Source organism: Myxocyprinus asiaticus, chromosome 11, assembly GCF_019703515.2.
Source record: "Myxocyprinus asiaticus isolate MX2 ecotype Aquarium Trade chromosome 11, UBuf_Myxa_2, whole genome shotgun sequence".
NCBI classification, from domain to species: Eukaryota; Metazoa; Chordata; class Actinopteri; order Cypriniformes; family Catostomidae; genus Myxocyprinus; species Myxocyprinus asiaticus.
In genome coordinates this window covers 50535450-50552309 of record NC_059354.1, presented here as the reverse complement: position 1 = coordinate 50552309, position 16860 = coordinate 50535450, and the positions used below count along the sequence as shown (strand labels likewise).

Here is a 16860-nt window from a genome sequence, read left to right as displayed (position 1 = left end):
TCTCAAGGATGATCAGTGGAAACAGGATGCACCTGAGCTCAATTTTGAGTGTCATGGCAAAGGCTGTGAATACTTATGTACATGTGATTTTTTTCGTTTTTTATTTGTAATAAATTTGCAAAGATTTCAAACAAACTTCTTTCACATTGTCATTATGGGGTATTGTTTGTAGAATTTTGAGGAAAATAATGAATTTAATCCATTTTGGAATAAGGCTGTAACATAACAAAATGTGGAAAAGTGAAGCACTGTGAATACTTTCCGGATGCACTGTAATAGAGAAGACAGCTGGAGGTGTGACAGACAGATTCGGTTTCCTCTTCAAGCTCAGCTCTCAACATTTTTACCTTTACTTTCCTACAGCTAAAGCAAACAAAAACAAAAAGACGGTTCATGTACATAATGGGAGTCTCAAATAATACATTTTTAGATCTCAGAAGAACAAGAATCGTGGCTTCTTTGAGCCCATCCTTTTGGTTGACAGGCACAAATTTCTTCCAGCAGAGATTTTCAAGTTCAGCAGACTGAGTGAGTGAGAAAGAAGCAAATAAAGGTTCCTTGTTCCTGTTCGCCTGCATTTGTGCCAGAATAGAGTAAAGAAAGCTGCTGTAACCTCTAACCGGATCAGTATGGCTTTTGGGTTTGGGACAAATGAGTAAAGCATTAGAAGGGTGAATCTCAAGAAATCTGTCAAGTACATATGCCAGCTGTATTTTGCCACAAAATCAAAACATTTTGCATAGAGAAAATATATTTTGCAACAATAAAGTATTGTAATAAAGTACATTTCCACCCCAAATTCTAATTTCTGCACTGAAATGCAAAAACAAATCTCATTCTGATTAATTTAATGTGAAAACCAGTGATAAGTATTTATTAATCACTGAAGTATTTGTTGTACTGCCTTTAGTTTATGCCCATTTAACATAAAAAAAAAAACAGTTGTATATTAGTATTTTTCCTAATAGAATCTAATGAAAAACACCATTGCGAACAATGGAATTTAATCATAATATTAATAATAATAATAATAAACACTTAAGTAAACTGTCTGGATGCATTATGGTAATGAGAATTTCGGAAGAAAATGTATTTAATTGTTAAAATGTACATTTTAAAGGAATATTCCATGTTCAATACAAGTTAAGCTCAATTGACAGCATTTGTGGCATAACGTTGATTACCACAAAAATTAATTCCGACTCGTCCCTCCTTTTCTTTAAAAAAAAAAAGCACAAATCGAGGTTCCAGTGAGGCACTTACAATGGAAGTCAATGGGGCCAATTTTTGGAGGGTTTAAAGGCAGAAATGTGAAGCTTATATTACTATATTATTTATAAAAGCACTTTCATTAAATCTTATGTTAAAACTCATATATTATTTGAGCTGTAAAGTTGTTTAAATCAACGTTTTTACAATTGTTTTAGTGTTGTCACGGTCCTGGTGAGTTTGCCGATTTGTTCTGTTTGTTTTAGTTGTCTCTCCCTCATGTGTTTCAGGTGCTGCCAGCATGCATGATCAGCATTTCCATGGGAACACTGATTATCCCATGGGAACGCTGATCATGCCACTAATTTGCGTGCTGACAGCACCTGTTTTCCGTTGATTGTCTGCCTACTTAAACCCTTCATTTTTTCATGTTCTTTGCTAGATGTTGTTGTGTGTTCTAGTATCTCACCTCACTCTCTCTGCCTCAGTTGGTTCTGTCTCGTGTTTCTGTGTTGGTTGCCAGTCTCTGCCTGTGTGTCTGAAGTGTGGTTACCTTCCAGCCTGCTGCTGCGCTTGCCTTTGTGCCAAAACGCTCTTCATTTGAGGATTCCTCTCGGATCTACCCTCTACACTGCCACGACGCATACACACCTACGAACACACTCTTTGCTGAGTATTCCTCACGAACACACTCATCGCCTTCCTGCTGCAGTCAGTGCCGGGTCCCTTACTGTTTGCCAGCCCTGCTGTGCTTTTGAGTTCATGTTATTAATACATTCTGTGAACTGTTCCTCTGCTCTTGGGTCTCTTGCTTGCCTGTGTGACACAACAATCTAGCCAGGATGGACCCAGTAGAGGTCTTCAGTCTGCTCTTTCTCAGCAGGGAGCCTTACTGGGATGTCAGCAAGATCAGATCTCTGCTTCCAACAGGACTCTGGAGATGATGGTGTCACAGCTTGCTGAGCTCACCTCTGTCATCCAACAACTCCACTAGCCTCCCGATACTGGTCCTACCCAGGAAGCACCTACACCGGCCCCAGTGGTTCCCCATGCTTCTGGACACTCTTGCCACACCTTCCTCTCACACGGAAGTCCTCCTCTTTTCTTTCGGAGACAACGAAGGTGGCATGCTTCATCACGCTCCTCAACGGGAGGGCCGGTGGATGGGGAATCACCATGTGGGACAATGGACATCCCTGTTGCGTGTCATTCCAAGCATTCTCTGAGGAGCTCCGCCGAGTGTTCGATCACTCAGCTCAAGGTCGTGAGGTGGTGAGGGTTTGGATTGTCTCAGAGAAACCGGCCAGTCACGGATTATGCCATCAAGTTCCACACCCTCGCCGCATCTTGTGAGTGGAATGTTCACATGCAGTGGGACCATTTTCTGAATGGGTTATCTGACAACATTCCAGATGAGATCTATGATTGGACCTGTCCTCCCGTTTCGACGATCTGGTGGACCTGGCCATCCGAGTTGACCGGCACCTGGCCCTGTGTCGCTGCCATTCTCCACCTGCCCAGGCAGCAGACCACTGTACCCAGTCCATTTTTACGGCTTGGCCATCGGAACCACGGTCCGAGGCAGAACCTATGCAGGTCGGGATGACTCAGCTATCTCCAGAGCAGAAGCAACGATGCCTCACCCAAGGAATCTGCCTGTATCTGCCAGCCATGTCTCCGCCTCCTGCCCAGTAAAAGTCACTGCTCGTCAGTAGGCAAGGTGTTACTGGCGAGCGCAACCCCTGGACTACTGACACTTCTCCTGGCCCAACTGCAGTACAGGTCAACCAGTCATGCTGTTTCCACGTTGGTGGACTCCGGAGCTGAAGGGGACTTTCTGGATATTGACATGGCTTCCAAGTGGCAGGTTCTGGTGGTCCATTTGGATGAACCCATCACAGCCCATACCATCAGCAGCACGCCCGACCATTGTCACCCATTCCACCCAGCCTGTGACCTTCGACTCTGGCAACCACTTGGAACAGCTGTCCTTCTTCCTGGCCCAGTCTTCATCGGACATATTGGGATATCTTGGTTGGTAACGCACAACCCACACATAGACTGGGCATCCAGTACTGTTCTTGCTTGGAGTCCGTACTGTCTGTCTCATTGTCTTAACTCTGCTATCTCCCCTGTTCAGTCTTGTGTTTCGTTTCAGGATGAATCGGCAGATTTATCCGGAGTACCGGTGGCATACCATGACTTGAGGGCAGTGTTCAGCCAGTCCCGTGCCACGACCCTTCCACCTCATCGCCCATACGATTGTGCTATTGATTTTCTTCCTTGTCCGGATGAGGGAGGGGGATGAGTGGAAAACAGATTTTAACACCCATAGGGGGCACTTTGAATATTTGGTTATGCCTTTCAGATTGGTCAGTGCCCCAGCCGTCTTCCAGGGGTTCATGAATGATGTGCTCAGAGACATGGTCGATCGTTTTGTGTTTGTTTATTTAGATGATTTTCTGAATCTTCTCCCAGAATATCCAGGACCATGTCCAGCATGTCAGGAAGGTGCTTCAGCAACTGCTAGAGAACCCGGCTATTCATTAAGGCAGAGAAGTATGCTTTTCATGCGCAGTTCCATTGAAAAATGTTCCAGATTTTGCGTGGTTCCGTTCCTGGGGTTCATCGTTTTATCTGAGGGAGCGCGCATTGACCCTGCCAAGGTCAGAGCAGTCTCCGATGGCCAACCCCGGATTTTCGCAAAGCTTTGCAGAGGTTTCTGGGGTTCGCTAACTTTTATCAGCGGTTTATTCTGAATTGTGTCAGATGCTGCCGGCAAGCATGATCCATGGGAACACTGATTGTTCCCATGGGAACACTGATCATGCCACTAATTTTCATTCTGACAGCACCTGTTCTCCATTGATTGTCTGCCTACTTAAACCCTTCATTGTTTCATGTTCTTTGCTAGATTGTTGTTGTGTGTTCTAGTAACACACCTCACTCTCTCTGCCTCAGTTGCTCCTGTCTCATGTTTCTGTGTTGGTTGCCAGTCTCTGCCCATGTGTCTGAAGTGCGGTTACCTTCCAGCCTGCTGCTGTGCTTGCCTTTGTGCCCACACACTCCTCACCAGAGGAATCCTCTCGGATCTGCTTTCACACTGCCACAACACACACATGCCTACGAACACACTCATTGCTTTCCCACTGCAGTCGGTGCAGGGTCCCTTACTGTTTGCCAGCCCTGCTGTGCTTTTGAGTTCCTGTTATTAATAAATTCTGTGAACTGTTCCTCTGCTCTTGGGTTAATAAGTGATTTTATCACACTAAAATCAAGTTAACACACATATTGTTTATGTCTTGTGTCTATACTTTTGAAACAGATTATTTTAATGTTTATGAATTGGCCCCATTGACTTCCATTGTAAGTGCCTCACTGAAAAACAGATTTGTGCTTTTTTTTAAAAGAAAAGGAAAGGATGACTCAAAATCAATTTTTTGTTGTAATCAATATTATGCCACAAATGCTGTCGATTGTGCTTAACTTGTATTGAACCCGGAATATTCCTTTAATTGGCCTAAAATAGGCTTCATTTTCTTTATGCAAAAAAGGTCATTTAACAGACACTTTAGACCGTTTTCACATTGTTGCTTTACTAGTCCAGATCTTTCAACACCCAGCCACAAGCATCACATCTCAAATGTGGCATTTGATGCCGTCTTATCTCATTTTTTTTCTATCCCACATGCATCATATTCACATTCCTGATAATAAAAAAAGGCTTTTGCAGAAAACCACCTTCCTTAATAAAAAAACTCTGTTTTTGAAGGCTTTGGTTCTTTGGTCTTTATTTGCTAGATAAGATCATCAGCCTTTCTGAGTTACAGCAGTCTGGGTTTTTACTGTATCTGTGAATAATTCAATACTCTTCCGTCTCACACCGATACTGGGAGACTGTCATTACTTTCTCTTAGGAATAGTTCACCCAAAAATAAAATGTAAAGTCTTTTGAAGTCATTCGATAGCTTTGTGTGAGAAACAGACCCACATTTAAGTTATTATTCACTGAAAACCTTCCCTCTCTAATCTTATTCTCCATTCAACATTTTCAAACTGGTATATGCTGGGTTCGGTTATGACATGTGAGAACTAATGGGATTTGGTCTCAATGACGTGGCATGACACACCTAAAGGTACCATATTTGAATTGAACGAAATCATAAATGAGAGCTCTGGCAGTGGGGAAGATTATCAGTGAATAACGACTTGAATTATCATCTGTTCCTCACACAGATCTGTTGTATAGCTTCATAGGCATGGAATATATGGATGGTGCAAATCTTGTAAGATGTCTGAAATAAAAGGATAAAAGAGCTTTAAAAACATCACAATGGTTTTACATTCAAAACATTAAAAGCAAGTACATCAGAACAAAATTGTGTTGTAAACATTGAGTGATGTCATACCTTTAAAGTTGGGTCTTATACGGGCATCATAACCAGACGTCCTCCCCATTAGCTTGTCCAGGAAATCAGACGGGGACATTGTCGATGAAGAAGCCCTCTCGGACTCTTTTCCTTCTGTTATCCTATAAAACACAAAGTAGGATGTGGGTTATAATCCACTTGAAAAACATCCAAAATCATTCAAGCTCTGAATAATTATTCAATTATCACAAATGACACCGAACATTCCTTTAAAGAGACAGTTCACCCAAATATGAGCTTCAAAGTTCTCATCACCATTCACTTGCATTGTATGGACCTACAGAGCTGAGATGTTCTTCTAAAAATCTTCATTTGTGTTCTGCAGTTTCATTTTTGGGTGAACTATCCCTTCAATGTTATAGTGTATGGTTCCCATTTGGTTGGAACCACATACCCTTTTCAGTTCAACCTTTCAGTTTAAATCTATATTCATAAACTGTTGGCCGGTGTGGTTTTTATTATATTCACTAATTCTCCAACAGCTATTGCACATATATGACACTGGAATTGTAGTTTGGAGGACAGAATGCACAAAAATTATCCTAATTTAAGACAGCTTTTATTGTGACAACTAGCCCCAGTCTTCCCTACTTAGCAAATGAACATTGCAAAAATAGAATAGAATAGAAAATAGAAAGTTTACATGTGTACGCATAGGAGGTTGTGACTATAAACTGCTTCTCTGAATGAGATTGTGTTTGACAGTCTACTTTTCATGAAGGGATTTTCTTTCTTTGCATTGCCATAGTGTACAACAGAACGAAACGTTCTTCACTTTTGTAAGTTATTAACTCATCTTAATCTTATTGGATTATTAGGCAGTGTCAGAAATTAAGGGAGCTTGGGGTAAGAATGCCTCTGAATACCCTTGAAATTCAAAATGTGGGGGCAAATAATGCATTCCATGAATTCCTCGGTTTGTATTTAACCCTTGTGCAACCTTTGGGACATTTTTGTCTTTTTCATATTTATTTTCTCGATCATTTTGGCTGTGTTAATGCCAACAGCATAAATTTTGCCAAAGCTGTGTATTTGTGGGGGAATTTTTTATATTTCAACCTCAGTTCCTATAATACATCTATAATACACTGTGTACACAAAATAGTTACACTCAGGACCTTCTGGACAAAAATGTCCCCATTGAAACCCATTAAAACTGCAATATTTGATCCCAGTGCCATTAAAGCATAAAATCATGAATTCTATGATATTATACTTTCATTCTGGAGCCCTGGCTTCAAAATTTACATTTTTAATATTTTCCACCAGATGGCGCCATTTTTCTCATGTTTAGCCTATGGAGCAAATACATGCTTTTCCCCTATTTTCTGTTTGCTGTATTATAGAGCACTGCAGAACAATTGAATAAATGATGCAGCTAAAATTGTATGTGTGTGTTGGTCAGAGTGTGTTTTGTATGTGTGTGTTGAGAAATTTGTGTGTGTGTAAAAAACAACAGTGGCATTATGTAAACAAACTGGCATTTAAAGGGTTAAAATCCTGAAAATGAATGAATATTTGGTAGTTATGATCAGGACTGATGTTGGTTAATAAATCTAAGTCGGTGAAAGTTGAAAATAATATTAATATATAATGTTATTATGCCATTTTTTTGACGCGGACATTTTTGTGCTCTAAGGTCCTGAGTGTGACCTTTTTTTTTATTTATTTTTTTTATCTGACACTGCACAAAAAATAATAATGCACCAGAATCAGTGTTGTTGTTAATCATTGACATATACAAGACTGTGATAATCCAAAAAAATAAAAATAATAATAATAAATAAATAAATCCCCTTAGCCTTTAGTATATGGAAAATAATTCATTTTCTTTTTTTCTTTTTTTTTTTTTTTAATAAAAAAACAACATTGCCATTATATAAACAAACTGGCATTTAAAGGGTTAAAATCCTGAAAATGAATGAATATTTGGTAGTTATGAACAGGACTGATGTTGGTTAACTCATTGAAAGTGGAAAATAATATTAATATATAATATTATTATGGCAGTTTTTTGACACGGACATTTTTGTCCTCCGATCAACTTTTTTAAATTGGCGCACAAGGGTTAAATGTCTGTTATAGTTCTTAAAATTCTCTACTTTGAGTTAATTTAACCCAACCTGTGTTCTGCGCTGGGTTGCCAAATGGGTTATTTTTAACCCTGATTATTTTAGAGTGTGGAAGGTCAAGTTACGCTGTAGATATCACATTAATATGAGCTGATGATGATTTAATTTGATTAAAAGATAGATAATAAATCCTCAATTTAATTTTTCCGTTTGAAACATTATGCTGATGAATTGATTATTTAGACATGAAGAATGGCAGTATATTGTACACGACTGTCCTTACTGTTAAAACGTAATTTGTTACTTTAATGTGCGCGGTTACATACCTGAAGTTGTGCATTTGTATGAAACACGCGAATAAAGTTGTGAGGAGTTTGAGAGCAGGGCGCGTCATTCCTCCGCTCATGGACACGCGTCTCAAACACTGACACCGCTTCCTTCCGAACTAACACAAAGCCGGAGGTTTTCACAGGTAAAGCCGAACACACCAGACACACTTCAGTCCAGACGCTCATGGTTCAGACTGGTCAAAGAAACGGCACCGAAACGCCGCGGATCCGCTGTTGCGCGTGCAGAAATAGCCACTGGAAGCTCCAATCACCATCGCGCGCTTGAGATTCAGATGATGCGGGAGAGGAAAACGCGAGTGAAATCCTTGTTGTCATTCAATGCTGAAGCTGTGATGTGTTTGTCTGTGCTGGAAGATCTCTTCAGATGACGGATGTTGGCTCGCACACCCGGATCAGCACTTGGACAGCTCGCGAGTCCCCGCGCGCATGCGCAACAATTCCAAAGTGTAGGATCGTGAGTGGATTTGTAATCTGAAGAGTTGATTAGAGACACACTGGAATCAGGGTGCGAATTAGAGGGTGTTTGAATCTCCTTAAGAAAGTCAAAACAATAGTTTGGTCTAAAAGTGTGTATTCTTTTGACATTTATGTAGGCTATATTTGAGTGATTTTTTTTTATCACAAGACCTGATCATCCATCATTGACTTATTCCTTATATGTATGTATGTATGTATGTATGTAGACCTATATACACCAATCAGCCACAACATTAAAACCACCTGCCTAATATTGTGTAGGTCCCCTCTCATGCCGCCAAAACAGCTCTGACCCATCAAGGCATGGACTCCACAAGATCTCTGAAGGTGTCCTGTGGTATCTGGCACCAAGACATTAGCAGCAGATCTTTTAAGTCCTGTAAGTTGTGAGGTGGTGCCTCCATGGATTGGACTTGCTGGTCCAGCACATCCCATAGATGCTCAATCGGATTGAAATCTGGTGAATTTGGAGGCCAAGTCAACACCTTGAACTCTTTGTCATGCTCCTCAAATCATTCCTGAACAATTTTTGCTGTGTGGCAGGGCGCATTATCCTGCTGAAAGAGGCCATCAGGGAATGCCATTGCCATGAAAGGGTGTACGTGGTCTGCAACAATCTTTAGGTAGGTGGTACGTGTCAAAGTGACATCCACATGAATGCAAGGACCCAAGGTTTCCCAGCAGAACATTACCCAGAGCATCACACTGCCTACACCGGCCTGCCTTCTTCCTATAGTGCATCCTGCTGCCATCTCTTCCCCAGGTGAATGACGCACATGCACCCAGCTGTCCACATGATCTAAAAGAAAACATGATTCATCAGACCAGGCCACCTTCTTCCATTGCTCCATAGTCCAGTTCTGATGCTCACGTGCCCATTGTAGGTGCTTTCGGTGGTGGACAGGGGTCAGCATGGGCACTCTGACCGGTCTGCAGCTATGCAGCCCCATACACAGCAAGCTGCAATGCACTGTGTGTTCTGACACCTTTCTATCTTGACCAGCATTAAATTCTTCAGCAATTTGTGCTACAGTAGCTCTTCTGTGGGATCGGACCAGACGGGCTAGCCTTCGCTCCCCACGTGCATCAGTGAGCCTTGGGCACCCATGACCCTGTCGCCGGTTCACCGGTTGTCCTTCCTTGGACCACTTTTGGTAGGTACTAACCACTGCACACCGGGAACACCCCACAAGACCTGCTGTTTTGGAGATGCTCTGACCCAGTTGAGCCATCACAATTTGGCCCTTGTCAGAGTCACTCAGATACTTATTTGTTTGTTTGTAAATATTTATATATATATATATATATATATATATATATATATATATATATATATATATATATATATACATACACACACACACAAACAAATAAACAAATTATAATGCATTCACAAATTAGATAAATTAACAATAAATAAATAAGTAAAAACATGTAAATAAATGAATTAATTTGTGTGTTTATTTTTGTTTATAATATATATATAAACAAACAAATAGATATATTACAATGCATAAAAAAATTATTTTTATTTTTTATTTTATATGCTTGTATATCCACAACAAATAAACATACGGGACAATACATAAATAAATAAATTAGTTTAATTATTTGTTTTTATATAATATACTGTATATAAACAAAAACACATGAATTATAGTAAATAAATAAAAATTATATTTTTATATGATTATATTAAAAATAAACAAGTAACAATAAATAAATACATTTGTTTATTTTTATTTATATAATATATACAATACATCAATAATAAAAATAGTCTTTTATATAATGTGTGTGTGTGTGTATATATATATATATATATATACACACACACACACATATATCCAATTGTAATTCATACCTAATAAAAATAACCAATAAACAATTGGCTCACCAGCATATCCCTCCTGGGAATTTATCAGGAACTCAGGTTGCCTTGGAAACAGATTCACTTAGCACATGATTGCAAATGCTAAAAGGTTGTGCTTGTTGCCGGGTGCAGTGTGTGAGTGACAGACGGACAGAGAGAGTGTTCAAGGGTGTTTAAAAAACAAACAAACAAAAAAAAGACTTATACCTATGTCTTTTATTATTTATGTGTAAATCCTTTAAAATAGGATTTATAAAAGCAGCAGTGTGTAACAGTGATTTTACTGTTTTGTGTCTATATAAAAACCTTGATGGCATTTCGATTTATTATCAAAAATATAACACTTATTTGCTTCACATAAAAAATTAACAGCAATTTTTGAACAAGCGCTGCCACGCTGAGAGTATTATTTGTGAATAAAGGGAAATGCAGAGAAGATGAGATACAAAACATTAATGTATTATTAAAAAGCAACTATCAAGATCATTTTATCCAGCACTATAAACACAAACGGGTTCAAGAAATTGAGTGACACTGACTGACCTGATTTCTTTCTCATTTTTTATTATTCTCAGTTATTAATTCAGTAATATGACGTAACAAAATAACACAAAAGGGAGATACGGTACATACATTAAAGACAAACACAAACAATCATTTATTCAAAACCATTTCAATCCAATGGGATTTTCTCCTAGTTTTAAAGTCGAAGTTTGATGTATTATCTAATTACCAGATTCACAGAAAACGGCCATAATGACAGAAATACTGTATAAACAATGTGATACGCAAGAACTGTTTTTTTATCTATGTTCTGTATGGTTCGTGTGAAGCTTCAGGCGGTGAATAATAGCTCGTTGATCTCCAGTGTGACAGTCACTGTCACTAAATCTCTGATGCCGTCGAAACTCATTTCCTTCAACATCTTTAAATCAAACACCGTCTGACCTACAAAACACATTGACAGTCCACATTATGCGTATTACTTCGAATCATCAATTTGTGTCTGTCAGTGTCAAAACAGACTCAGACAACATATCTTGTTCTTTGTTTTTAAAGGAATAGTTCACTTAAACATGACAGTTCTGTCATTATTTACTCCCCTTTATGGTGTATTTCTGCCCTCAGACATGGTCACTATTAACAGAATTGTATAAAGATTCTTCAGAGTTCTCCTTTAATGTTCCACAGGAAAAATAGAGGTAAACTGGTTTGAGGGTGAGTAGCTAAAAGAGTGGCAAAAGAACTCAAAGGCAAAACTATTGCTGTAATTCAGGCTCATAAAATAATGCAATGAGGTCAGCAGGTCTCTTCACCCGGCCGAAGATACAATCCTCCAGCGTGCCTTTGACTGGTCATTAAATCCAGTGAATGTTGCCCTTTGCTCTGGTGGGAAGGGTAATTATATAGGAGAGATCTGCTATAATAAAGCTGTGGATTGTTCTTTTTATATAATACGGTCATTAAATCTGAAGTGGATGCTGTCACAACATCAGAGTAATGGGTGTAATGAATGAAGAATCGGTATATGTCAAGTTCACATGTCTCGTGTGACACATTATCTTTTATCAGGGCAGTCAAGGTCGCACAAATGGGGGGAAAATTAGCCATTTCTTTTTTTAAACAAAACGCAAAACGCCATGCCTCAGCATGCGGTGTTTTGAACGCTCCAAAATAGAGAATCATTTCCCAAAACTATTGGTTCAATTGATTTGAAGTTTCGGAAAGCTTTATTAACTCAAATGAAACTCTTAGTGATGCGCTAGCTAGTGGCAGGAAATGTTAGCATGCTAAACACATGGTGGGCAGCACTACTGAGTGCAGCTTGGTCATTATGCTACAGTATGGTCAGCACAACAGTTGCTCAATGGGTAAAGCATTATGTAAAATCTTCAAAATGTATTGGTCCTCAAACTATGCTCAAGCTCCACTCTTCACCATGATGGTAACCCCCAAAAACATAACAAAACATTAAACACTAACAAGTCTCCCCCTTTATATTCATATGCACAAATAAAAATAAAATAACACTTAATTTTAACATTTACTCTCCCTGTTGAGACTGCTCAGTCTCCTCAGTTTCAGTTAGCAAACAAAAAATATTCATGTCGTCCCAACACGAATGGATTAAGTGAAGTTGACGAGATTTTTTTTTGTTGAATCAACTCAGTTAATTTAAGTTCCCTTGGTTACATTTATTCTGAAAAAAAAAAACCTGATTTATGTTTTCAAAGGTTTTGTAGATTGTCCTTCTCTACAATACAGTATATGGCAATGAAAAATGTCAAAACCATTGTTACATTGTAGCTGCTTTTGACTTGAGTCTTCCCACTGCGTTTACACGCTTGTGACCAGCAGATGTCCTCAGCATTTGAGCGCTTTGAAACAGTGAATCATTTTGCGGAGCAGTTGCAGGGGCGCAACTACACATTTCCGAGCGGGTATGAAGTGGTGTGGCAGAGTGAGCAAGAGACAGACACAGTGAGTGTGGCGACAAGCCTCGGAGAGGCATTTATTGGAAACAATAATAAACGTAAAAATGTCCAAAAGGGGTAATAAAGTGTCCAGGGGTGAAAAGTGTTCCTAATAAAAGGGGGAATCTGGCATCCTCACGGTGAAAGGGGCTCCGTGAAAGGTAGTGTCCATAGGAAAAGTCCCAGGCCAGGCACGGGCTGGGTCAGTCGGCCGCTCACGCTCCCCTCCAAATTCCACGGCACGTGGGGCGGCGGCGTCACTGGCGGCCTGTCTTCCCAGGCCCGCGGCAAGCGTGAAGGGTAGGCAGCCCGGCATCTAGCCCGTCGGCAGCAACGTGAGCTGTTCACCCCCGGCGACTCATTACAACATTGGGGGGTCCGAAGAACAGGTCTGGCAGTGCGTCCACTCGTCCGATCCCTCCCAGCTCTGGTCCTGGGCGTGCGAGAATGCCAGTGTGTGTACATATGGAGATTTGAAGCCGGCTCCCCGAGAAGAGGTACGCACTGCATTTTAAAGACAGCGGTGATGAAGCATTATCCCCATCAGGTGCACTTCATTCACCGCTGACCAAACGAGGCTTATTAATTATGCACCTCTTCTCCGTCTCCTGCCCAACTCCCGTCGTGAGCTTGGCTGAAGGACGGCCCTAAGAGGCGGGGCGACGATGACGAGCCAGAGGGGCGGATCATTCCGCCACAGTGAGTATGAAGCGGGGATGAGTGTCATCCATTATAAACGGGGGGTGGGGGGGTGATGTTGGGGGGGTCGAGGAGGCTGATTGCATCACCTTTAGTGAGCCGCTGGCGCCCCCCTTCACATGCCGCCCCTGTGCATTGCATACCTTGCATATATGGTTTTTGCACCTCTGAGCAGTTGGTCAATCAGTGCTCGAAGTGGGCCGGTACTGTACGCCATACCGGCAATGAGTGCATTTTACATCCATGTTCTTACACCGATTATGCTCAATAAGCCGACAACATGTGTGGTCATGGAAATGCAATAGACGGTGTTCCTTTATCATTGTAAGGGCATAAACGGCGTAAGACTAAACCGATTTAGTCTACCCCGATTTCGCATTGCATGTACACCTTAACCGGCATTCTTACCAGCTTATCCATTGTATGCAAGCATTGTGCGCATTTCTCTTCACCGTTTGACGTCAAAAGCAGAGAATAACACGATTATTTCAAACGTCTGGTAAACGCGGATTTCTGGCATCGTCAGATTTTTTAAATAAGCAGATTTTTGGGAGTTATCAGCGTATTGGTGTGCGTGTTTGCAAAAATGAGAGTATGACCATGAAAAAATATAGTTTTTAACGGTGCATCCTTCAATAACAGCCTTTTTGTGCAGCTGCATTACGTTATCACAGATTCATAAAACAATCTGATCTGAAATGTGCCACTGAAATGATCAGGGATCTTGTTTAAAATAAACTTAATTTATCGTTTGTAACGTCGGGATTCTTCAGAAGGATCTGCAGAGCTGTAGGTGCTACACACAGACACAAACAGCACAAGATTCGACACACTTTACCACATTTTACTTTTGTTGTGGGCGGTCATGCCTTGATGTTTCAGAAACCCGAAGAACGAGCCATTTCTGCGGTTCAGTTTTTTCTTGTGTTTCTCTGGGAAGGAAGTTTAGTGTTCTGAAAGTTACAGTATATTTTAATAGTACATAAGACACTTTTATTTCCAAAGATCATAGGAAAACTGAGTTAGAGTCTGTTTAATTAGAGTCTAGAATTGCTTCTGTTTGAGAAGTATGTTGCAGTCGCTGAAACTCAAGTCTTTGTCCAGTGGCTGTCTTGAGCTGTCAGTCGTTTCACACTTCCACACATTTTCACATCGTTGAAGATGCAGAAGACCGGAGATTCCCAGACTGTCACTTGCATTTCTCTTTGAGGAACAGAACGAGGAGCCTTGGAATATGACGGACGGAACGTGGCGTAAGGGGATGCAGATAATTGTTACGTATGATGTCATCTGTCAGGAGAAACGGGTAAATATTTCCCATCAAAGACTGGTGAGAAAGAGATGGTGTTTTGAACTATTGGCGCATACACAACTGATAGTTAAAGGAATAGTTTACCCAAAAATGAAAATTCATTATTTATTCACCCTCATGTCGTTCCAAACCCATATGCTGTGTAACACCGTTTTAAAAAAAAAATCCTCATGTGGCTCTTTTACATACAACAGCAGTTCGATGTGACCATGTCTGACAAGCTCCAAAAAGGACAAAATTCAACATAAAAGTACCATAAAAGGAGTTTGTGCTCGAGGTCTGGGACCCGCCAAACCGTCCCATCAGGACAATTGTGCATTTTTTAAACTTTGGGTTCGGTCTGTAATTAGTGAAAAAGGGCGCACGCAAATTGACGAGTTAGGGACTGTTCACACCAAATGTGTTTTTGCATGCGTCCACACTGTTTTTCTTTGTAAACGTGCACTGGATGTCTTTGTCCATTGGTCCATTTCTCGCTGTCTTTTCAGCGTCTCACGCAGGACCGGCACATTTTTAGACACTGTGACGAGTTAAAAAGAACTTCACATCATCTCGGAATCACTGTGACGAATCTATGATTCTACATGGAGCTGTTCACATCCTTGGACTCCATGGAAATAATTTGTTTTAAGGCAACACTCAAACACCAAAGTGATATTGTTGAGTGCAAAAATTATAATCATTGCAGTAATTCATTTATTTACTTCTATATGCTGTTGTAAAACGATTAAAGGAATATTCCAGGTTCAATGCAAGTTAAGCTCAGTCGACAGCATTTGTGGTATAATATTGATTAACACAAAAATTAATTGCTTTTCTTTAAAAAGCAGAAATCTGTGTTCCAGTGAGACACTTACAATGGAAGTCAATGGGGTCAATCTTTGGAGGGTTTAAAGTCAGAAATGTGAAACTTATAATTTTATAAAAGCATTTACATTAAATCTTCTGTTAAAACTCATGTATTATTTTAGCTGTAAAGTTGTTTAAATCATCATATTTGCAGTCGTTTTTGAGTATGAGGGTTTATGGCGATATATCGCCATGGCGACGAAGTTGTAAAACTGGCTATATCTTTCCACAGATGCGGTTAGTAAGTGATTTTATCACAGTAAAATCATGTTAACACACATATTGTTTATGTCTTGTGTCTATACTTCTGAAACAGTGAGTATTTTAATGTTTACAGATTGACCCCATTGACTTCCATTGTAAGTGCCACACAGAAAAGGAATTACAAAAATGAATTTTTGTGGAAATCAACATCATGCCACAAATGCTGCTGATTGAAATGTTTTTGGGTGGAAAATCGTCCTGATAACAGGCTGAATGTAGCGTGTGACTGGGCCATTGGAAGAAACCGTGTCTTGAATTGATTTCTAGCAGATTTCAGCAGCCAGTAAAGGGAACGTTGTCAGAGGTGGAATTCTGTCAAAGTGTTTAATATGGAGTTTTGATGGGAGAGAGAGTGCAGTTTTATCTCTATAAATAAAGTATGTGACTTCACTTATAGCAGCTGAAGTGAGGGTTAAGCAGCGGATATTTCTGACGTTTGGACTGAACCGATGTCTTCAATTATTGAGTGAAGTACATCACTACTTACTACACTTTCAATAAAGTAAACCATAGTATTCCCTCATGGGGGGGCCTAGGTAGCTCAGCAAGTAAAGTCGAATCCAGGGCATGCTGAGTGACTCCAGTCAGGTCTCCTAAGCAACCAAATTGGCCCGGTTGCTAGGGAGGGTAGAGTCACATGGGGTAACCTCCTCGTGGTCACTATAATGTGGTTTTCGCTCTCGGTGGTGCACGTGGCGAGTTGTGCATGGATGCCGCGGAGAATAGCGTGAAGCATCCACACACGCAACGTCTCCACGGTAACGCGCTCAACAAGCCACGTGATAAGATGCGTGGATTGACGGTCTCAGACGTGGAGAGAATTTCTGAAGAATCTTTCAGTTTGATCACGT

The 16860-nt window shown here is 40.4% G+C and overlaps 1 protein-coding gene across 1 annotated transcript in view; it reads right to left on the bottom strand.

Moving 5' to 3' along the window:
• The window catches only part of glra2 (glycine receptor, alpha 2), a 35045-nt gene extending 26716 nt beyond the window's left edge, over window positions 1-8329 (bottom strand). The window contains exons 1-2 of the mRNA XM_051710674.1: window positions 8038-8329; window positions 5619-5740 (exon numbers count right to left, since the gene is read on the bottom strand). Of these exons, the coding sequence (XP_051566634.1) occupies window positions 5619-5740; window positions 8038-8117 (202 nt within the window). The 5' untranslated portion in view covers window positions 8118-8329. The remainder of the gene's footprint in view (window positions 1-5618; window positions 5741-8037) is intronic.
• Window positions 8330-16860: the final 8531 nt, after the last annotated feature.